This window comes from Nannobrachium achirus (assembly GCF_963921795.1).
Source record: "Nannobrachium achirus genome assembly, chromosome: 15".
NCBI lineage: Eukaryota > Metazoa > Chordata > Actinopteri > Myctophiformes > Myctophidae > Nannobrachium > Nannobrachium achirus.
In genome coordinates, this window is record NC_137822.1 from 64,085,324 (window position 1) to 64,110,351 (window position 25,028).

The window sequence follows — 25,028 nt, forward strand, 5'->3', positions numbered from 1 at the left end:
ACAGAATTCTGAAATGTTTTGAATCTGGATCTGGATACACATGGATTAAAGCTGCAATGACTGATTTCTGTCATCTGAGATTATAAAGTATTACTATGGGTCAACATATGTTATCATCACTGTCGTTTAGAAACCTTGTATCTCCCAAGTTTCAAATTTATACATTTTTTCGCAAAGTAAAGCACTGCTCTTCATATGGCCATCGCACAAAAGTAGTGAAAACAGCTGATCTACAAGCACACAACGCCTCGCGGTGCGAGGCGTTGTGTGCTTGTAGATCGGCTGTTTTCACTAGTTTAAATCATTTTAAAAAAGATAAATACAAAACAAACGGTTTTGGACATACAAGGTTTCCACCCGACAACGACGATATGTTATCATCACTGTCGGGGCAGAAACCTTGTATCTCTGAGTTTCAAATGTGTATGTATTTTTTTTTCTTCATAAAGAAGCCCTGCTTCATCATACAAGGCTGCCTCACAAGACTAGTGAAAATAGCAGATCTATCGCGAGGCAATGTGTGCTTGTAGATTTTCAATAGTTTTAAATCATTTTTAAAATGATAAATACAGAACGGTTTTGGAAATACAAAAAAGGTTTCCACCCGACGACAAACAATGTACTGTATAGGCCAGGGGCCTTCAACGTTTTCAGGCCAAGGACCCCTTAGCTGAGAGAGAGATGAAGCAGGGACCCCCACAACCTGTTCATAGATTCCATCTAGTTTCATTGTTTGACAGCACAATCATCAGTGTATTTTGGATTCATCTCAATGTGTGTTTTCAGATATTTAACCACTTGAACTGTCAATACTTAATAAACTTGACCTTTGACCTTTCACCTTTCACGTTGTGAGCTTGTAGATCTGCTATTTTTGGCTAAAGTTCTCAGAATATATTATGGATGCTATAGGGTTCAAGTGGTTAATATAAAAAAATGATTCTATCACACAAAGATTTGGAGGACCCCCTGTAGTAACTCTGAGGACCCCCTACCTAGGGGTCCAGGACCCCCTGTTGAAGACCCCTGGTATAGGCCTTTTATAGAATACGTTTTCAGAGACATCTTCCTGATTCTCCCGTAAAACCCCAATGTTCTCGGATATTTCATACAAATATTAAAAACCTCAATCTGACATTTCTTCAACTGGTTGGCTGTATACAGTATGTACAAAAAAATGCCAGAACTTCAAGGTTTAAGAATGATTACAGCCTACCTAGACGTCATCGTTCCACACGTTGTGTTAATTGTTTAGGGAACGCAGCAGGGGCGTCACAAGGGTGGGGGGGAAAGTGGCACTGAGTTACTAGGGCCCAAGGTGGAGGGGGCTTTAATTATTGTATGCTTTAGCTATTGAAAAATCACAGATATACAAGCTCACAGCGCGGCACCGAGTGCCGCGCTGCGAGCTTGTAGAACTACTATTTTTGAAAAGTTGTGAAATCTTTGAATATTATGTATCTGTAACTAAAACTTGCTTCTGGGTGGTCCCTGAGATGGGTGGTCCGTGGCCAAATATATTTTCGGGGTCCTTCACATGAAAACGTTTGAGCACCACTGACATAGAAACACTGTTTTTTTTTTGTTTTTTTTCTTTTCAGTGCCGCCCTGTGAGCTTGTAGATCTGCTATTTTTCAATAGCTAAAGCACAACATGTGAGTGAATCCTTGTAACCCTGGGCCCAGAATTTGGTGCAACGCCCCTGGATCCTCCCACGCTGCTTCACATATCCCAGATTGGGATTTGTGAGATTTGTTTTTGATTTAATCCCTGCATGCACGCAGTGAAGACAGAGATTTAATCCCTGCATGCACGCAGTGAAGACAGAGTCTGAGAAAAGAAGCTAGTGTCAGAGAAAACCACCTATCGTTTCTGACGGGCAGAAACCTCTTATCTCCATATATTTATTTTAACTCTGTTACTGCTACATTGAGGATTTAAGGATGTCTTAAACTGCCATCAAAGTAGCTTAAAAGTAGCTTACCTATGCGATGTTATAGAAAAATATCCATCCAGTATTTCCGAACGCAATCTTTTGTAAAATACAGTTGTATATGTCATCTGTCAAAACAGACCGCTGGCCGCAGCCATTTGCAATGAACGCGGCTCACAAATGTCCCTCCCGTGCACCAGTAGTTTAGCCAGGGACGTTTTTATAGGCGAGGCTGGGGGGCTAAGCGACCACCTAGAATGCCATCCTAGGGTGTGCCGAAATGGAGGGAGTGGAACCAAACCAGCCCCAAACCGGACTAAATCCGGGCCAAAACCGGGCCAAAACCGGGCCAAAACCGCCAAAAATCACGCCAAAACCCGCAAAAATTGCTTCGCGCGCGCACGCGAGTGGAGAGCGGCACATTCGAGAGAGCTCGCATAGAGCGCTGATTAGATGCGCTAAGTTTAGCACATAGAATCCTTAGATCCAGCCATAGAAAACGTCCAGGAAAGTGATTCAGCCCCCATTGTTGTTTATGTGTGGTCGAGATTTGAGACCATCGTTGCGGGAGCTGCTGCTACTGTACACACCCGCGACCACCCCTCATCTGCTCACAGTGCTCAGACAGGCTAAAGAACGAACGAACAGCCGCTCGTTCATGGCAATGCGCTACTTGAAGAATTGTCGAGCGCACTCATCCATAGCGGTAAAAGAGTTAAAGAGGTGGTGCCATAGTGTTGTACTTTTTCCTGTTTTGTATGTGTCTATGGAGTTAACATTACTCTAAAAGACTCCCAGGTGTGGTTATAATTAGGGATGCGGTATCGGTACTCGTGGTATCGGTACTCGACCCGATACAACCCTATTTTGCTGTACTCGTACTCGCCAGATACTTCTCACGGCAGCGCCCGATACTCTGCTGGGGCGTCACAAGGGGGAGAAAAGTGGGACTGAGTTACTAGGGCTCAAGGTGAAAGCCAGGGCCTTAATTATTTTATACTTTTGCTATTGAAAAATAGCAGATATGCAAGCTCACAGTGCCGCACTGCGAACGAGGCACCAGTGCTCCAACGATACAGCTGCGACCACTTAAAGGCATCAGCATCACGGCATGCCTTGTTGCGCTAAACTTACCTCTAAAGTTGAATCTCTTTCATATATCCTTCACCACCTCACGCAAATTGCAAAGTATAGGCTACTGTAGGTAAGTTAAACTTCCCACTAGAAAGCTGTGTGTGTGTGTTTGTTTGTTTGTCTCTGTCGCTCTTGTCTTGCAAGCTCGCTCTCTCGGTGAAGTGTGTGTCTGTCTGCAGGGACGTGCAGAGAAATTTTAGAGAGGCAGGGGCTGATATTTCTAGAAGGCCTTTTGGTGGACAATTCTCTTGAATGCAGCCTTCAGTTATGGTATGGAAAGGGCCCGGGGACATTTGCATTTTTTACCATAGTAAAAAAATGCATTCATGGACACTTTTTACAGACTGATCTGGCAGGGGCTCAAGCCCCCGTTGATGTCAAATTGTCAATGTGTGTACGTGCCTGCCTGCCAGTGTAGCACAGCTGAAAAAAGACGATTGATTGAAGAGAATAGAGATTCTGTGGGCTTCGCCACCTAGTGGTGGAAGAAATTACCTCTGGGAACTCAGATTGCTGTGGGCTAAATCAATGAATGCATTTCTGAGAATACCAGAAAAAAATAATAATTTGACATTATGTTATAGTTGCGGAAATTGGATAATATATTTTTTTAGAGGGAAAAAAAAAGCGTAATTTAAATACATTTTGTATTATTAATTGTACTCGTATCGGTACTCGGTATCGGCGAGTACTCAACATGAAGTACTTGTACTCGTACTCGGTCAGCAAAAAAGTGGTATCGGGACATCCCTAGTTATAATATGCAAATCTTCCCTGCGTATGTTTGGTTACTTACTGAAAGCTCAAGTCAAAAGGCCCAATTGAAATACACTGATATGATGACATCATAATACCATCCCCTCCCCCTTTTTTTTTTACCACACAACAACAACACTGTGGGTGTGGCTGACTTCAGCTGGGTCACCACCCACCCTGACAACCAGGCATACTTAATGAACTGGTGGGTGTGGCCACATAAAAAACACATTTTAACACTTTCTGTACACTTTTTTGAAAAAATATCTTCCTCCAAGTATAATCATAATACCTGACGATTATGTTGTAGGGGGAAAAATTACGGCACATTGTCTTTAACTATTTTTTTGCATTTGAATCATGAAAATGAACCTCTTTGGACATTTTCCACCCCGACATAGGTGATATATTTTCTTCGTTGAATGTCCTATTCATCACGCAAAGTGTTGCGAAACAGAAGTGCAAATAGCAGACCTACAAGCTCACAACACGTCGCAACTATTTTATATTATTCTTTTAGATACAAAAGTAACGCTTTTGGGACATACCACCCATGCATGTGTTCTCACACGGAGCCTAACAAGGAAATATAGACCCCACTCTTACAAGCCAATCACTTCAAACTCCATAATCCTTGCATGCTTTATACCTTCCAATTACTCCAGCAGTTATGGCAATGCGTGCTGTTCGCATCCCCCTGCGTGTGTGCGTGCGCGTGTGCTTGCGTGAGTGCGTGCGTGGTCGTTGCAGTGTGAGCACCCAAGGACGTGCACTGGAGGGTGGAGTGGGTGATTTGTCTCCGGAGGATCTAACTCATCTGAGTGGATCCCTAACTGCCATACCTCCGTTCACTGCATGAAGGTGAAGAGCATTTCTCTCTGCATTCTGTTGGTTTGACTAGACGTTCCTTTTTTTTCCAACATATAATTCAATGTGATTTTCGAGGTTTTACACTTCCGTGACAGTTAGGGCTGTCACAATTATTACATAATCGTCTAATCGCAATTATTTTACATAATCGCAATTATTTTACATAATCATAATTATTTTAATTGTCATAATCGTTCCCATGTTGAAAGATTTTCAGATTTTTTTTTTAAGTAAAAAAATTGTGGAAATAGCCGATCTACAAGCTCACACGGCTATTTCTATCAATGTTCTTTTTTAAGTATAAAGTTGTCAAATATGTCAGTAATTTCTTTGTATATTTAGGTTATGTGTCATATCTACCATGTGCAACTTCAAAGCCTACAAGCCAAACAGAAAATGTAATTGTCAAAACAAAAACACAATTAAATTGTTAATCGCAATTATTTGAGCGCCAATTATTCGTCATGTAAAATGTCATAATCGTGACAGCCCTAGTGACAGTGGTTCTCATCCTGTGGGCCATGACAGTATTGCAAGTGCAACCCAACTAATTGATAAAACACAAGACTAGATTTAATAATATGAAAACGTATGAAAAAAACTTTTTTTTTGATACCGCTAAATGAGAACTTAAAGTATAACATGTTGGTTCCATTTGATCTAAGCCAGAACACTATCAATTGATTAGACATTCTCTGAAAATGCACACGGCCCACCCACAAGTAGTGGCCCTACAAATTCGACAAACTACAAACCTCTTGGTTTCAGAAAAGACGGCTATTCTGGCCCATAGAACAGCATGATGTTACTTTCTGTGAATGTCTCGGTTAATCAACGAAACAGCAACTTCTTCTCATCATTTTTATGGGAAATAGTGGGGTACACATCAGGTCTTGTGTCAGCTGTTAGGCCAGCAATGGAGATACCCACATGGTACATGCAGAATGTTCTTTTGATGAGCAGCCAACTCTGACTGAGCTCTCTTCAATGCAACAAGGACTGCATGAGTATGAGATTTCAGCAGTGGCGTCAGTTCAGAAAAAAAGCTAAGGTATGGCAACATGACTGGTTGCACACGTGCGCACGTACAAGACACCAATCATGTTGCCATACCTTAGCAACAGGCATGATACATTCATTTTAAGAAGTACATTTATTTTTTTTCCCTGTTTCTACGGTTTCTTGGGCTGGATATGGCAGCCTGGAACAGTTGTTCAAGTGCAGCTAAACTTGGCATGTTAGTAAACGTGCCACAATTAACAATAATGCATTGCACCTGTGCAGCTGACCTGCGGAACCTGGGAATATACCATTCTGTCAAGATGGGGAGAATACAAGTGTGGAGAATATAATTATAATACCTTGTTAAAGTGACCATTTTGTTCAATTTTGCATTTGTAGTTATTTTACTATAAATTAACAACATAATAACCAGCACAGATAGACAGAGACATTAAGATTTAAATTTAAAAGTAACTTTTATTTTCCCCCCCTGGACCCAGGGTATGGCAGCTGCATACCCCTGCCATACCCAATTGACGCCCCTGGATTTGAGACCCTCAGTTGCAGATTGCTTTGCTGCCTCCATTGCATACTCAATGCACCAATGCTACTAATTAAAGTTATGTTCCATTCAGGTCAAACAGAACAGAAGGCTGCTGCTATAGTCCCAGCTCCAGTGTGCTCCCTTACAGACTCCCTGACTTAGAAGTGTGCCTCCGTGAGGCTTTGAGGGTTGTGAGGGCTCTGGCAGAGCCCTTCGTGAACCCTCTCCTTAAGTCAGCATCGATGCAGACCTTGCCCAGGGGAAGTACCCACAGTTCATAGCGTTGCCGGGGGAATCCTCCAAACGTCAATTACGGTTCGAATGTCGACAAACAATAGTCTAGTGTTTTCCAGGGATGGGACGATAACATTATTATCGTTTATTGTTAAAAAAAAATGTGCACTCGGTGCCGCACTGTGAGCTTGTAGATCTGTTATTTTTGAAAAATCTTGAAAATGTGTGGAAATCTTTGAATATATAATTTCCAAAGCAAACCTTTATAACTCTGTACTGTACATCTACGCTAATTGGGGGAACAGTGGTGCAGTCGCGCTGCGAGGCACTGTGAGCTTGTAGGTCGGCTATTTTTTCGGCTATTATTTAAGAGGTTTGGTGTAGAGGGGAAAAAGAGCAGACTAAGTACAGAGTGAAAGGTCAAGTTTATTAAGTATTGACGGTTCAAGTGGTTAAATGTCTGAAAACACAAATTGACATGAATCCAAAATGCACAGATGATTGTGCTGTCAAACAATGACATGTTATGGAATCTATGAACAGGTTGGGGGGTCCCTGCTTCATCTCTCTCTCAACTAAGGGGTCCTTGGCTTGAAAACGTTGAAGACCCCTGTCTTAGACCTTGTTTCTTCTATCTTTTTTAACTTGATGTAACTGTTGACTCCAATTACAAATGTGTGTGTACACGCAATAGTAAAGCATTTGGTGGGTAAAACAAAACCGATTCTGTACTCAAATAAGTTTGGATTTAGCTCGTCAATACGCCCCTCTGTTGCTGCCTGTTGGGTTTGAGCTTACATTGTTATGATTTTTTGGTATGCTTGTTGTTGCAGAATACCTTTGAGGTTTTCTGGACGAACATAATCGTCCTTGTTTTGAGTCGTTAATTGATTTCAAATCATACATAAATGAATGCAATTAATCTATTTAGGCCTAGAATTATTGAATGCTTTAACTATTGAAACATAGCAGATATACAAGCTTGCAGCGCCGCACCGAGTACCGCGCTGTGAGCTTGTAGATCTGCTATTTTTGAAAAATCATGAAAATGTGTGCACATTTTACATTATGTATTTTTAAAAGCAAACTTTTGTAACTCAAATCTCTGCTTCTGGGGGGGTCCCTGGAACAACATATTTTGAGACGGGGGTCCACGGCCAAATACATTTAATTTTGGGGGTCCTTGACATGAAAAAGTTTGAGAACCGCTGATTTAGAGGAAGGATTTAGAAGTCGGGTCAAAGATCGGGTCAAAGGTATTCAAAGACTTGCACACATTTTCAAAAATAGCTATTGCTATTTTTCAATAGTTAAAGGGTAAAATAATGGTTAAAAATCTAACGCGACTCGGGCACGTTCCAGGTCTTTGAGTGTTAAATATTTGTCCACTCCTGGCTTGATAAAAGTATTAAACAGTTGAAAAAAAAAATCCCATTAGGAAAAGGATTAATTTGTGATTCATCTTGATTAATTATGGGCTCTCGTTGCTGTTAAATATTCAAATGTCCTACAATAACGTACAAACTGCCTCAGGCATTATCCATAAAATGGCTGCATGGATGAATAAAAACAAATATGACAAATAATAAAAAAAAAAAAAATCTTTTAGAATATGTTTGGGTGAACAGGGTTTTGTATGCGGGAACTTTGGTAAAGCAAATTAGATTTTCAGATAGGGGTCCGCTGCCATCAATTTGGGGGTCCTCTTCGGTAGGGAAAAGGTTGAGAACTACTTCCCTAGGGGTCCATCGATTCATTGATTTATCCATCCATCCATCCATCCATCCATCCATCCATCTACACCACTGTTTCCCAAGCACTGGGTCGAGACCCATTTGTGGGTCGTGGACAGATTTTTATGGGTCCCTTCAGTTTTTGGTTTCCTACTTTTTGTTTTTAATTATTATTTCAAAATATTTTCAAAACATTTTTTTTTCTTTTTTTTCTCAGTAATTTCATGTAGAAATCAAAGAAGAATCAATGAAATTACATAAATTAGAACACACATGTCAAGAAGTAGTGAACATAGCCAATCTACAAACTCACAAAGGGGTGCGAATCGACGGGTTGTGAGCTTGTAGATCTGCTATTTTCACTAGCTTGGGTCCCGGGCAAACTATTTTCTTTTACATTTTGTACATTAGAAAACTTGTGAAATGGGACATTCTGCACACTTTTGTACTTTAACTCAAGTAAATTGTGATTACCGGAGTATACTTTCTAATGTTGCAGTATTGATACTTTAAAAAAAATAAAAGATTACTTTTTTCCACCACTCCATCCATCCATCCATCCATTCATCCATCCATCCATCCATCCATCCATCCATCCATCCATCCATCCGTCTATCATTCCCTACCATTGTTGCGAGTCCTCCTAAGTGATTATTAAGCCCTGAATGTGTGCGTAAAGCCTCTTCCACCCTATCAGCTTATAGCAAGCCGCAAAGCCTAATAACACACCTCACCAACATACACCCATAAATACACACTAATAACACACCTCACCAACATACACCCATAAATACACACTAATAACACACCTCACCAACATACACCCATAAATACACACTAATAACACACCTCACCAACATACACCCATAAATACACACACATGCAGGTTATAATCTGCTATGAGGGAAGCAATACATGCAAGCAATCCCAATGTTATTAAATAACCAATTGTCATTATTCCCAGTGAGATAAATGTCCACACAGGATGCACAATGCGCTGCGGAAACGCACGCAAACACATGCAGGTCGCTAACAGACGAGCACGCTTTAACAACGTGCAGTCAAAGCTCCGGGAATAATCCCTCGCCCCAGGGGTGTCGCACCAAATTATGTGCCCTGGGTGCTTTAACTATTGAAAAATAGCAGATATGCGAGCTTGTAGATCTGCTATTTTTGAAAAATCGTGAACATTTTGTGCAAGTCTTTGAATGTTTCAAATCCTTCTGTGTTTTTGAAAAACCTATGTTTCTGTGTCAGTGGTGCTCAAACCTTTTCAGGTGAAGGACCCCCAAAATGATATGTATTTGGCCACGGACCCCCATTTCAAAATATTTAGTTACAGGGACCCCCGACCCCCAGAAACTTGAGTGTCATGGAGACTTGAGTTCAATAATATTTTTAGGTTTTTGTCACATTCCTAAGACAATAATTTGATTACAATAAATGTACCCCCATTGATTCCGGATTGGGGACCCAAGGGTCCCCATCCGGAATCATTGGGGGTAAATTTCCTTTTTTTTTTTTTACAACAATCAAATTGTGAACTGTTTCCTTGTTGTCGGGTGGAAACCTTGTATGTCCGTTTGTTTTGTATTCATCCTTTTAAAAATGATTTAAAATTGTGATGCGAGGCGTTGTGTGCTTGTAGATCTGCTGTTTTCACTAGTCTTGCGCGACAGTCTTGTATGGTGAAGCAGGGCTTTGCTTTACGCAAAGAACTAACGTGAAACTTGGAGATACAAGGTTTCTTCCCGACAGTGGCGATTGGTGAGGCTACAAAAAAGGACATTCGTAAAATCGGCGTCCTGGACTGTTTATGTCTTCACAAGTGTGTGCATGAGTGCATGTGTATGCGTGCATGTGTATGTGTGTATGTGCGTGCGTGAGTGAGTGTGTGCGTGGGGGGTAGCTAAAAGCTTTAGCCCTATAGCATTAGTAGGCACAGGGCTGAGCGGACTAAAGCCCCGCTACGTGCTGCTCATGGTAATGGGAAGGCGGCGTGTCAAGAGAGGAGAGGTGACTGGTGTGCAGCCAGGGGCGTCGCACCAAACTCTGGGCCCTGGGTACGAGGATTCACTGTGGGGCCCCCATGAATGTTCTTCATAGTGGGAACTGGGAAACGCATTATTACGCATTGTTTTATGCTTTAACTATTGAAAATAGCAGATCTACGAGCTCACAGCGCGGCACCGAGTGCCGTGCTGCAAGCTTGTAGATCTGCCATTTTTGAAAATGAGTGAAAATCTTTCTAAAAAAAATAGGTTTCTATGTCAGTGGTGCTCAAACTTTTTCACGTGAAGGACCCCCCGAAAATGATTTGTATTTTGGCCACGGACCCCCATCTCAAAATATTTCGTTCCAGGGGACCCCTCAGAATAATAAAATTGAGTTTATAAAGTTCGCTTAAAAAATACATACAGATTTGCACACATTTACCAGACTTTTCAAAAATAGCAGATCTACAAGCTCACAGTGTGGCACTCGGTGCCACACTGTGAGCTTGTAGATTTTTTTTGTACTTTTCAATAGCTAAAGTATAAAATAATTAATGCCCCTCCACCTTGGGCCCTAGTAACTCAGTCCCACTTGTTCCCTATTGAGCTTGGCACATTTCCTGGGGCAAGCTGCCCAGATCACACATGTCACACGTGTCTTCTTATTTTCTCACTCTCAAAAAGCACCTGCAATGTAGTGCATTTGATACTACATTGCAGTGCACATCATGGGGTGATCACTGCTTGCCTCCTGTGATTTTTTTTTCTTCTGTTTATTTTGTTGCTGAGTGAGGTCAGCAGACAAAGTGACGTGAGTGAGATGAACAAAACCTGGGTGAAATGTACCAATCTCAACAGAAAACATTGGTATACAGTTACGGCCAGGGGTGGGCAACTGATGATGGCGAGGGCCACTATATTTCCACCTTCACTCCAGAGGGCCACATTGCATGTTGCAACGTCCTTCTTTGTCATTCTAGCATCTTATACAAAAGAAGCAAAAATAGCAGATCTACAACCTCAAAACACATTGCAGCTTTTGAATTGGAATCCTGATTTTATTTTTTTATTTTTTGGAATCCTGAAATGTTATATTTTGATTTAATTTCTAACGCATTTAGTTATATACTCATGTTAACTTTATGAACCTAAATACAAATACATTGGACATAAAACATACATTTTAATACTACTATACTAGTCATTAAGCTAATAATATTATAGACTGACGGAATTAAAGCAGGTCATGTTTGGAATTGTAACAGCTGATATCAATAATATATCAGTATTCCGGTATTAACCTGCGGGCTGCATTAAGTGAAGGTGGGGGCTGCATGTGGCCCCCGGGCAGCCAGTTGAGCATGTATGAAGTAGGCTATACATTTTAAAATAGCTATCATCGCAACTATAGCAATACAAAAATACGAGTGTGTGTGTGTGCGTAGGCGGGGGTTGCAGCCTGTCACACCTGTGTATTCCCGCGGCGGGCGCAATAAAAACCCTGTAGCCTCCATTCTCACGGAGGACTTCTTCTTGTGTGAACCTATTTGCCGGTGGCTTTTTCATGTGTAGTCTCCTTGTCAGTTTAGCCCCCCCCCCCCCCCCCCCCCGCTTCACTGTGGCTGTTCTGTGTTTGCGTGCAGGGGCGTCACACCAAATTCTGGGCCCTGGGTACAAGGATTCACTGCGGGACCCCCATGAATGTTAACTATTGAAAAATAGCAGATATACAAGCTCACAGCGTGGCACTCGGTGCCGCGCTGTGAGCTTGTATATCTGCTGGGGCAGATCAAGGACCACCAAGATATGTATTTGGCCATGGACCCCCATCTCAAAATATTTAGTTCCATATTTAGTTTATATATATTCAATAGCTAAAGTTACTAGGGCCCCTCCACCTTGGGCCCTAGTAACTCAGTCCCACTTTCCCCCCCTCCTTGTGACGCCCCTGTGTGCGTGCATAGCGGTGGCACTCTGTATAGACCTCTCTGTGTACTACAGGCGCCAGACAGCTGCAACGCTTTAGGGGAGAAGAAGAACAGACATGGATTTCTTTCCTATCGACGGCCCCCGGGCTACTTATTAGGATTCAATACGTCTCTCTCTCTCTCTCTCTCTCTCTCTCTCTCTCTCTCTCTCTCTCTTTCTCTCTCTCTCTCTCTCTCTCTCTCTCTCTCTCTCTCTCTCTCTCTCTCTCTCTCCCAGTGGCGGTGGCGTCAGTTCAGCAAAAGCTAAGGCATGGCAACATGGTTAGTGCCATACCTTAGCAACAGACATGATGATGATGAATACTATCAGTGGATAGTATTATTCTAAGACAGAGCATTGGAAGCAGAGTGGTGACACGCTTTGATCTCGCCGCAGACCGGAAGTGGCGTCGCATGGAGCCTGTTCTCATTCTTAGCGAGCCTCTGCTGCTCTTCAGCCCCGTCCGCCCCCATTATAACCGAGACATTATCACTCGCTGGTAAGTAGACTAAATCACGTCTTTTCCACCCTTTTTAACTCATTCACGGGCCTCTCCAAGGTAGACAACATTACTAAAAGGGTGAAAAAGACGTTATTTAGTCTACTTACCAGCGAGTGAAAATGCCTCGCTTATAATCAGGCGCGCAGATCCAACAAAAGCATAGGAGGGGACCTATGCGCGCTCGTCCGTGCGTGTGCGTGTGCGCGCGCGCGCCCGATTTCGTTTTTTTTTGCGTGCAGAGATCGGTTTTCGGGCGGTTTTCCCCCCTCATTTTCCTTCAGATACGGGCATTAACGGTTTTATGATGTATTATTTATTTACTTTTCAAGTTATCACTACTGCAATACATCTGTACATGAAAACACACTTCATCAGAAAGTCACAACTTAGGGAAAAAGTAAATAGTAACTTACCATTGTTGCTTGTTGGTCAACTTGGTCCTCCCGAAATGTACAGTTCTAGTTCTGTAGCAACTTGGGACAGGTTGTGAGGTCGGTATCCATTTAATTCCAATAAATGTACATAGCGTCAAATGTCATTGTCCAGATCCAGAAACAAGAAACAGGCAAAACCAAAGTTTGGAAACTTTGGAATTCCAAAAGAGCAATTACTTTTATTAATATGCGACGTCCACAGTCAGTAGTTAAGTTTAGTCCATTCCAGCTGTCCAATGAAAAAATCATGCTGTTTCTTCCACACCACAGCCAAAACAAAGTCGCCACAATATGATGTCATCACTCACTGAGAGTCAACTGTGAGCTATACAGGCTGCGACCGCGTATTTCCCGGTGTACCTAAGCGCAAAGGTGGGGGCTTGAGAGCAATGAAATAGAAATGGACGTTGCTATTTACTCAGGGCACTGGACCGAACCATTTGGGGATTTTAGACGGGGGGGGGGGGGGGGGGGTTTAAACATTATCGCTCGCGTTTAGTGCGTGATTTTCAGAATTCAGACCCCTAAAAGTTTGGCTTGGGGGTCCCTGACTGGGGGGGACGGGGGGGTCTTCTAGAAGTGAATGGAGGGGACGAAATTGGACCTGGAAGGTGACAAAAACCCCTTGTGCCCCCGCCATTTTCGCCTATGCTTATAATGGGGGCGGACGGGGCTGAAGAGCAGCAGAGGCTCGCTAAGAATGAGAAAAGGCTCCATGCGACGCCACTTCCGGTCTGCGGCGAGACCAAAGTGTGTCGCCCCTCTGATTTTCCCCATAGACCTTTAGAAAAATATTCATAACAACTATGTTAAGCCTCTAACCAAGCCATCCAGGATGGCAGTGAATCATGACCATAAAACCTGATCCTATATGAAAACATATTTTCTTGTAAAAGTCTATGAGGAAAATGAACGGGAGATTTTTTTGTGGGACCAGTAAACCACGCCCACTGCGATGCTCTATAGCTTGCCATACCCAATTGACGCCTCTGCTCTCTCTCTCTCTCTCTCTCTCTCTCTCCTTCTCCTCCTCTTCCTTTACCTTACTGCTTGACTCTTCTTTATTATTATTTTTTGATTGATTGATTGATTGATTGATTGATTGATTGATTGAAAGAAGCTTGCAATTGAAAAAAGTACAGTTTCATGACAAATAAAATCACTGGTACAAGGTCAACTAAAAGGAGATCCTAGAAAGCTCTACGGCTTATTTCCACAGGAGCCACACTTTAAGTATCTCATATGACATTGAAAGACAGACGGATAGAACATCGTACTTTATCTAGGATAATATCAATTTCAAAAGTAGAAAAAGCACAACATTAAATACAAAGGCAGACAAAAAAGGGTGGGGGAGAGCATGGGGGCTTAGTCTATTTACAAGTGACGGGTAGCAGCCGCCCGAAGGTGACTTTTCATACCGATTTTCCTCTTTTTGTCTTCCTGTCTGCCTTTCTGACACATTGGAAGAGGGTTGCCTGGAGCAAAAGGGTGAAGATTTTTGGTCAGATATATGTCATAACAATGAGAGGGCATGCGTATGTGTGTGTGTGTGTGTGTGTGTGTGTGTGTGTGTGTGTGTGTGCGCGTGCGTGCGTGCGTGCGTGTGCGTGGCATAGATATTCAGTGAATAATATGCATGTGCGTTTGCTGTTGGTTGGAAACCTTGTATGTCCATGAGCATTGCTTTTTATTATAAAAAAAACAATGTTTTGTGTGACACTGCTTGGTGAACTAGGGCATTGATCTTTGGACAAAACGGAAAAAGTTGAAATATGGAGATATATGGTATAGGCCTACGAACATATATTATTTGAAACTCACTGAAAACTGCTACTGTGTACTCATCTTTGAAAGACAGATACACACACGCACGCACACACCACACGCACAGACACGCATGCGAACACGCACACGCAATGTGTTGATGTTGTTGGCATCGGCACAAATACATTGAGGCACGTGCACACATACCGTAGACATACCAAGAGCCCTTGCCCTTTTATCCGTCTGTAAAAAGTGCCCTCTCCAGATCATGAATGAAGATTTCACTAAGGTGAAAGAAATGCAAATGCCCCTCTTTCCATGCCATACCTGAAGGCTGCATTCAAGAGAATTGCCTTGTCCAAACTCTCCTGAACTTGAATGCAGCATCTTAAGTTGAAAGAATTGCCCTCACTGTGTAGAAATCCATGCTGTTACATTACGCCACATCTCCAGTATTCACTTGATTATGATTAGCTCAGCGTGGTATCAAGCACCGAAAATAGCCGACCTCAAAGCTCACAACGCGTCGCAGTGCGACGCGTTGTGAGCTTGGAGGTTGGCTATTTTCGATATGTTCACCAAAAGGCCCCTTTAGAAATGTCAGCCCCTGCCTCTCTAACATTCTCTGCACGTCCCTGAATACGTTGCAACAACAAGCAACTATTCAAAACATGTTTGTGTGAAAGCTCAATGCCAGCTGAATGCCGCCATCACTTCTCCCACAATGCCTTCTGACACGTCAATTCACTGCAGAGCCATTTCTCCACAGTAGGTATTTGCGTGGGCGGACCTTTTTGTACTTGTGTTACTATACTTGTGGGCCCAACTTTTATGGTAGAAGGTTAGCTGCAGAGCTGCATATCTGGGACCACTTAATCCCTCTGTATTGGTAAAAGGTACGTATACACGTCTTTTTTCAATCTCTACCAAATGTCTTTGCCAAAAAAGAGCCGATCTTCAATTTCACAAGTTGTGAGCTTGTAGATCTGCTATTTTTTGGCAAATGTTCCGCCCCAGGATAATGGGGATATTTAGATTATAGCGATAATATCGTAAATCGCGATTTCTTTGGTCACAATAATTGTGATATGAAATGTTCATATCGTCACACCCCTAGCTCTATGCACAGCCAGGGGTGTAGTTGTCCCGATTTAAAATTATGCAAATGCGGAACTGAAAGTTCCTATGATTGGCCGCTAGTTTGCGCTGTTCTGGCACCAGAAGCAACATGTTCTCCTTAGGATTCCATTCATTTCCCCCGAACTTTTACATTTGATTTTCTTACCTTAATACACATTGGCATAAATACTTGATGGTTCCTGTCGCTAGTTTAAAGCCTCGTTTCAATCACCATCATATGCGTTTTTTTTATGAAAATATGGTCCAATTTATGTTATATTTGATGTTATAGCAGGGTATGCTGTAGGAGGGGCTTGTGATCATAGGCTTGTGATGATTCTTCTTTGTGTGCTTTATTTTCGGCAAGCTCAATGATGGCGGCAAGCATACAATGGCCAAAAAAGCTTCATTTTTGCAGCATTGAAACCAATGGCTTTCCACCGTCCATATATATTTGTGTTTTTCACAGTCTATGTGCACAGCACAGCAGCCATATTGGAAAGACTTCACAGGTTTTCCAATGACACTAATGAAGGCTCTGTTCCATTCATGGTCAAATGGAGTCTGGGTGCTAATCTTGCTCACTGGGAACACTCTGCTACACCAGTGGGTCTCAGAGTGTCCTTGAGTGGGTTCCAAACGGCCCCTTATGGGCCTGTAACTCTGAGAGTGTACAAACGGAACCAACAACATTTCAGAACCACGAATGGAACAGTGATTCATTAGAATCATTACAACACCTGTGAAGGAAGGAAGGAAGGAAGGAAGAGGTCCAATTTCTTCTGTATCTGCAGTCCTTGTCCCAAATGTATGCCCATATATGGAGATTGCTGATGCCATGACAAAACATTGAGGTTAGACAACACGATTCATATTTTGGCGGAGCTACATTGGCTACTCCTTACATTTTAATATTGGATAATCTATCTCTCTAGGATTAGTCATTTAAATATCGTGGCCAATGGCATTGTAATACTAAACAATAGGATTTAATGGTGATGTTAATGTGAAAAAAGAACAGGAAAACTAATTATAACATTTTTTAAAAAATGATTTAAAAAATGTTGCCAAAAAGCAACGCTGGGCCTTGCAGGGTTAATGTAGGAGCTGGAGTTACCAGTAAGAATCCCTAATCGGGAGATAAGCGACCGTCAGGTTGCATACACAAACTTTAGAAGGCAATGGTAGCCAATCAGGAGGTAATATGCGGGAAATGGGACAGATCCATGTTGATGACATGACTGTAGACCGCTTTGCGTGATTTTAGGGCAAACTCTGTATAGGAGCAGTGTCCAAAAATGTGTTTAGCAAGAATCGGCCTCATGGTGGCGCTAGAAGCCGGCCATGTGAGAAATCAGGGGCGGAGGATGTGGTTTGCCATCCAAGAAGTGTGTGCGTGTGTGTGTGTGTGTGTGTGTGTGTGTGTGTGTGTGTGTGTGTGTGTGTGTGTGTGTGTGTGTGTGTATGTGCAAAGTTTGACATGGATAGATTGGAGGGGAGCACACTGGGCACAATGGCAACAAAATTAGACACATATTACATTCATAAAATTGCCATTCTGCAATGCCGACGTCCTCACAAGTAAAGCAATGCAAAACGTGTGTGTGTGAGTGAGTGTGTGCACGAGTGCATCATGCATGCATGCGCATTCTGACACGTGTGTACCTGGCTGTGCTTTTTTTTTGCGTGGGCATTTTATTGTCCCTGGCTAATTGAGCAATTCCATAGTGGGAGCGGAGGTGTGTAAAGGTCAGGGACGATGTGTACTCTCCTGGAGCCGTTTAGAAAGGCCCTTTCATAATTACCTGGCTTTTATCTCCGGCTGAAGAACACACACACACACACACACACACACACACACACACACACACACGCACACGCGCACACACACACGCACACGCACACACATGCACACACGCGCACGCACGCGCGCGCACACACTGGATCATTGTATACAAATGCCCACATTCACATGCATGATTGTGTGAATGGAAAATGGATGCAGTGAATATAATACAGTAACCATGACATGAGTACATATACGCAGTGTTGGGTAACGTTACTTTCTGAAGTAACTTGTTAGGTTACTTTCGTTACTGACTTGAAAACTAATCTGTTATGTTACTCCGTTACCCAAGTAACGTTTTGTGAATGAAGTGAGGGGAGAATTGCGTTGCATCTGGGGCGGACCGCCACAGTCAGTGTCAGATGGATACTTTTTCCTTTGTGGCAACAGAAAGAACAGGGAATTAATAGGTCTTAAATACCTAATTAACGCCCTTATTCTTTGGGAAATGTAACTGGTAACGATCCTGCTATATTGCAAAAGTAACTCTGTTACCACCAAACCTAACGGCGCTACGTAACGTCGTTAGTTATAACACTGTTACACCCAACACTGCTATACCGGTAAGTATGTTTTGTGCTTAACTCATTCTGTGCCAATGACTGCTTATGACGTTTTTTTTTCCAATAGCCCTGTGTGCCAATGACGGCTTATGACGGTTTTTGTGTTTTTTACATAGAAAAAAAAAAAAAAAACTTTTTTTCATTTTTTTTTTTTTTTTTAAAGATGTCAAAATGACCTGAGATCAGAGAGATGCTTTTCTCTGTTTGTGTGTTCGCTCCCTCGTTTAGCTGATTGAGAAAATGTGTGTTCATGTGTGTCCATTCTAGTGGATGGACACTTTTTTTCATTCAAACAGCTCTATCTCTGGAACCATTTGTCCGATTGACAAAATTCTTTTTGCCACTGAATCACAACAACTGTGTCTGTTTCTGTGGGGAAAAAAATTATAAAAAAAAAATCATTTTTTTTCATTGCATAGTAAAGAAAAACATACAAAATCTCGGCACAGCTACCTTGGAGCCATTTTGGCATCTGGCACAGAATTTTAACAGGCAGAGTTCAGTTGTGGAAGAAAAACGTCGATTTTGTATTGGGACCGGAGGTCGCAGTTTACCATGAGAAATGTCACAGCTTGTCCGTGTCCGTGTAGACGTGTACACATTTTTCTATGGGCAAACCCATAGACTTTAAAAATGTGTAACTCAGTCTCACTCCCCCCCCCCCCTTGTGACGCCCCTGGCTCTTAGACAGAACAATATTAATTTGTGTACTCATATATCACGCACAAACGATTCAGGCCCTGGGGGTGTTGGTGTGTGTGTGTGTGTGTGTGTGTGTGTGTGTGTGTGTGTGTGTGTGTGTGTGTGTGTGTGTGTGTGTGGTGTGTGTGTGTGTGTGTGTGTGCGTGCGTGCGCGCGCGCATACTTGTTCATTACAATACTTGATGAGAGCCAACTATCCTCACGAGTAGAATTTGTAAAATAGACATTTTTGAGGACTGTTTTTCTTTGTTTTAAGAGAAATGTATGTTTTACTGGTTTAAAAAACAATGAATTGAATTGAGAAAATTGAGATAATTGATGATAATTGATGCATTGATAATTGATTGAATTGATTGATAATTGATTGATTGATAATTTGGTTACATTTGGTTACAAATGTAACCAAATGGAGCCTTACGGGTCCATTTGGTTACATGTGTACACTCAGAATTATGGGGGTCTCTTTGAAATTAAAAGTTTGAGAACCATTGGTAATGTCCTCTTAGACCCATGCTTCACTGAACAATGTGTGAGCAGATCAAATAAACACACTCACTCACACACACACACACACACACACACACACACACACACACACACACACACACACACACACACACACACACACACACACACACACACACACACACGGTCATTTATTGACATCACATGCACGCCTCTAATTGTGGGAAAACAAAACCAATGTTTTCTAGTCTTAATTACATTTGAATTGTTACTTAAGATTTCATTTTCTAGTTTCATTTAATTTGATCAGAAAATACAGCACTGCAGTAGAGAAACAAAGTTTGCTTTGAACAAATCTCAAACAGTAGCCTACATACAACATAATGGAGCCATGTGATATGCACGCAGTCACCGCTGGAAACCTACAGTAGGTGTTAAAGTATCCATATGAATAGAGTACTTGGGCTTGTGAATCAAGGGGGGATGCGCTGCAGACCAGTCACTGGTAAACCTGGTAAACTTGTTATGCAAAGATAGCCATTAGGCTATATGGCGCGTCGTGACTCGAATCTATGGGGACGCGTTCTAGAATGCACAGCACTGTTCCGTGCCGTCCGTGCATGTGGGAAATATTATTGGCCACACGGCGTCTGTTCACGTCCAGCCTCGAAAGCACTACTGCACACACAAACGCACACGCACGCACGTGCGCACACACACACACACACACACACACACACACACACACACACACACACACACACACACACACACACACACACACACACACACACACACACACACACACACACACACTAGGGCATTCACAAATTAGTATTCAAATTATTCGACCTCAAAGTATTCGAATAGTTGAATATTTTATTACATTAACAAATTCATCCACCAGGGGCATTGACAATTAACTCATTCTTATGTCTTCCTATCTAGCCAAGCTTCATGAACTATATATTTTTTTTAAAGAGAAAACATTTAAAAACAAAAAATAAGTGAATATTCGGCTTTGGTAAAAAACTTCGATTATGGGCTTTGATATTCAAATATTCAAATATTTGGTGAATGCCCTAACACACACACACACACACACACACACACACACACACACACACACACACACACACACACACACACACACACACACACACACACACACACACACGCAAACACACACACACACACACACGTACACGTACACGCACGCACACACACGAACACGCACAGGACCACGCACACGCACGCACACACACCCACCAACACCCACCAACGCTGGCCTTCCTGTCTGTTTGTCCCATGCGTTGCAGACGTTCTGTGAGTGTGTGCCCAGCTCCTCCCAGCTCAAACACCGCTGGTCTGACACAGACACTGTCAGAGAGACCCCGCCCAAGGTAAGGGCCACACGCCGCTGTGAACACACTGTATGTTGTTGCTTTCAGGGTCAGAAACCTTGTCTGTTCTATTCCTTTTTTGTGTTTTGTCGTGAATTAACAACACAACCCCATGGTGTCAGATACCTGATGCCCTGTCAAGTACCCTTCTGCTTCAAGTTGGGGACGCTTCAGGTATGAAAAAGAAAGTCATTACCCTAGTGGGATTCGTCTCAGCCGCCGATGAGCCGTGGGAGTTGCCGCCGAGCGAGCGGTAGTGAGCGAATCGCCGCGACGATCGGTGCGAGCGGCGGATGAGCTGACTCAGCGGCGTTACCGAGTTATGTACCGTTATGGACAGAATAGTACATTTTGACCAGGGGACTGCTTCTGTGTCCAAATGCAGCTCAAAGAAGGGACTGTACTGCGGCAGTGTCCACGTTGCGTTAGTATCCACGTTGTCAAAGATAAACACAAACAAAAGAGGGTTTGGTCCGCCGTTTCGCTAGCTCAGTCAGTCGGTAGGGTGGCATGGCTTAGATCACTAAGGCCCGGGTTCGATTCCCACTAACGGTAGATACATATTTGACTCTCCCTCCACTTCACAAGATAGACGCCGAAAACATCCCAGTGCGTCTGCAGGGATGACTCCGCACAGACGAGGGCATTCACGAATAGTGATTTTTAGTATTCGAAATATTCGACCTCAAGGTATGAGGTCGAATCCTTGTAGCAGTTGGTATACTGTAGAAATTACAGGGACCACAAGAAAGCTTTTGGACTTGTTTTAAATCGGGGTCCCTTTTTCCTCAATTCATGCAACATTATATGACAGACAAATAAAACACAGTACTATGCAAAATATATCATCATAAGACAGTAGGAGAACAAAATAAAAAATAAATTATATTTACAGTAAAAGGGGTTAAATCCTCAAGGACCCATGGGGGTATGCTGTTCATACACACATACAGTGCACATCGACATGTACCTACATGAAATCTGAGGAAGAGGTTCATGTTGCTTGAAATGCATTGCATTAAAACAACACTTAAACCCTATATATAACCCTATACTTAATTGACTGGGGTCCCCAAGGGCTTCATAGGTCCGCCTTCCTCTTAACCATATATATCCTCGAAGACAATAGCCCTTCTCCAACCTCGCGATGCGCTGCAACCTTTTGAAATCCTATTATTGGGAGATGATTGATGTTAGGACGGCGCTCTGTTCTAATCTATAAGGAATACATGTATTTTATTTTATTGTATTCCAACACCTTTTCTTATCAACTCGATAACAGAACAGGTTTTCATTCAATCACATGAGATCACGAGGGTATCTTGTCAAAAGCTGCTCGTCCGATTGACTTCACGCTTGCCGGGTGGTGTAACCAGGGTGGTGTAACCAGGGTGGTGTAACCAGGGTGGTGTAACCAGGGGTGTTGCACCACATTCTGGGCCCTGCAGGGTACAAGGATTCAGTCACATGTTGTGCTTTAACTATTGAAAGATAGCAGATATACAAGCTCACAGCGCTGCAAGCTTGTAGATCTGCTATTTTTAAAAAATGTGTGCAAGTCTTTGAATATTTCAAATCCTTCTAAGGTTTTTTTTTTTTTTTTTTTTTTAATATATATGTTTCTATCTGTCAGTGGTGCTCAAACCTTTTCACGTGAAGGACTCCAACATGATATGTATTTGGCCACAGACCCCCATCTCAAGATATTTCGTTCCAGGGACCCCCCAGAAGCAAAATTTGAGTTACAAATATTTGCTTAAAAAAAATACATACATAATATAAGATGTGCACACATTTTCACGACTTTTCAAAAATAGCAGATCTACAAGCTTACAGCGCGGCACTCGGTGCCGCGCTGTAAGCACTCGGTGCCGCACTGTGAGCTTGTAGATCTGCTATTTTTCAATAGCTAAGTATAAAATCCCCTCCACCTTGGGCCCTGGTAACCCCCCCCCCCCCCAGCCCCTTGTGACGCCCTGGGTGTAACTGCTGGGGGAGACCCTGCCAAAGGAAGTGCAGTGTCGAGTGTCAAGTTGATGGGATTAAGGGTTCTCTCCAGAACAGGACGAGGAAAGCCATATCTTGTGAGCCGCTCTTCCGATCCACTTCACACGTGGCAGGTGTTATTTGCCGCGGACCCGGGGAGAGCTGTTGAGTGTGAACTCTTCACACCACCCGGCCCGCTCTGGCTAAATTACCACTCCTGAATTTCTTCCTGGCTTTCAGAACATTTTCAGCTGCAGTACCACCTTGTCCTGAGTGGGAGGACTGCGCTATTGAGCCAGTCTTGGCCCCACACTCCTCCCCACCTCCTGCTCAGCAGGCCTGCCCACCCCTCCCCAACCCTTTCCCAGCTCCTCCTGCCTCCTTCTCAGGCCTGCCCACCCCTCCCCAACCCCTACTCAGTACAGCAGTAGCAGTAGGTCCCGATTGTGATGTCACAATCGGACCTAAAATCAGACAGCCCTTTCTGAGACCTGCTTACATAGATTACATAGATCTGCCCATAAACTGAGAAAGACACACTGGTCAGAAATAGGACTTTGTGAGGATAGAACGTGCCGGTGGGACACCAAAAAAAAAATACATAGAAATTTGGAAAAATGAAAATTCATGGTGTAGTCCCTTTAATAATGGTGGCATGATCCATTTGTGGCCTCGTATCGGAACAGTCTTCATACAGGCTAAGGCTTCATGAACCAGTGGTTCTCAAAGTTGGGGGGTCCGGGGACCTTGCTTGGGGGGTTGGCACCTTGCGCCTTGTGCACTCGTGGCCATGTATGGCCTACTCGTGCGCCAGCAGAGCGAGTAAGTACGGTGACAGGTGCTGAGTATGTGGGTATGTTACGGCACTTGTTGGTTGGTGGTGACGTCTTGGTCACATCTAGAGTGAGGGTTATTTATTGTTACTATCAAAAACTCCACCGGCTGTCTGTCAGTCTGTCGGTCTATCCATCACATGTCATGTCACACTTTTGCCCTACTCATATCTTCCCACATGGCCCTCTTCTAGCGCCACCATGAGGCCGATTCTTGCAAAACACATTTTTGGACACTGCTCCTACAGATTTTGCCCTAAGCCAAGCGGTACACAGTATCTATACAGTCATGTCATCAACATGGATCTGTCCCATTTCCCATATTCCCTCCTGATTGGCTACCATTGCCTTCTAAGGTTTGTGTATGCGACCTGGCGGTCTCTTACCGATTGGGGAGTCTTACTGGTATAAGGTCGCACTTATTAGTGGTGACGTCACCGAGAACATATATGGAATATATGGAATGGAAAGGTAATTAGACCCCTCTTTTTATTTTTCCCTCTTAAAATTGTTAATTCCAATGAACAAATACTTAGTTTCCATACACTCGATTTGCATTGCAAAACGATTCGATACCGATTATCTTCATTTTAAAACGATACGATACGATAAAAAGCCAAAATGGTACGATATTTAGCTTTTGCAAACGATATAGTAGATCATTGCAAATTTATACTATATTTATTACTATATCGTTATACCCCAACCCTTTTTATAAGCCTGCCATGGCAAGTGTTAGCAGATGTGCATTAAGCTCACAGCAGAGATAAGAGGTTTCTGCCCGACACCGACGGTATGCTGATGTGTCTGGGAAAAAAAATCTCCATTCGAATATTTCATTTTGAATAGTCGTTTCCAAAAAAAAAAATGTTCTCATCGGGGTCCCTGGCACAATGTAGCTTGTACATCAGCTTCCTCCGTGGCTGCTGTTGTACAACAGAGGAGTTGTGCAGCGCGTCTAGAGAGAGTGATGGCATGATGTCAGGCCAGACCACCAGGGGTGTCCGCACCAAATTCTGGGCCCTGGGTACAATGTGCTTTAACTATTGAAAAATAGCAGATATACAAGCTCACAGCGTGGCACCGAGTGCAACGCTGCGAGCTTGTAGATCAGCTATTTTTTTTTAAATCATGAAAATTATTGTATTTTTTTTTGAAAAACCTATGTTTCTATGTCCGTGGTGCTTTGATTGATTGATTGAAGACTTTATTAGTTTGCATAGAAAAAGGTACAGTTTCA

At 42.8% G+C, this 25,028-nt stretch overlaps 1 protein-coding gene across 1 annotated transcript in view; it reads left to right on the top strand.

The window, feature by feature from the left end:
- fibcd1b (fibrinogen C domain containing 1b) overlaps window positions 1–25,028 on the top strand; it is a gene marked incomplete at both ends in the record, with an annotated part of 511,759 nt that overhangs the window by 95,455 nt on the left and 391,276 nt on the right. Inside the window, one exon of the mRNA XM_080743825.1 lies at window positions 20,886–20,969. Coding sequence (XP_080599951.1) covers window positions 20,886–20,969 — 84 coding nt within the window. The remainder of the gene's footprint in view (window positions 1–20,885; window positions 20,970–25,028) is intronic.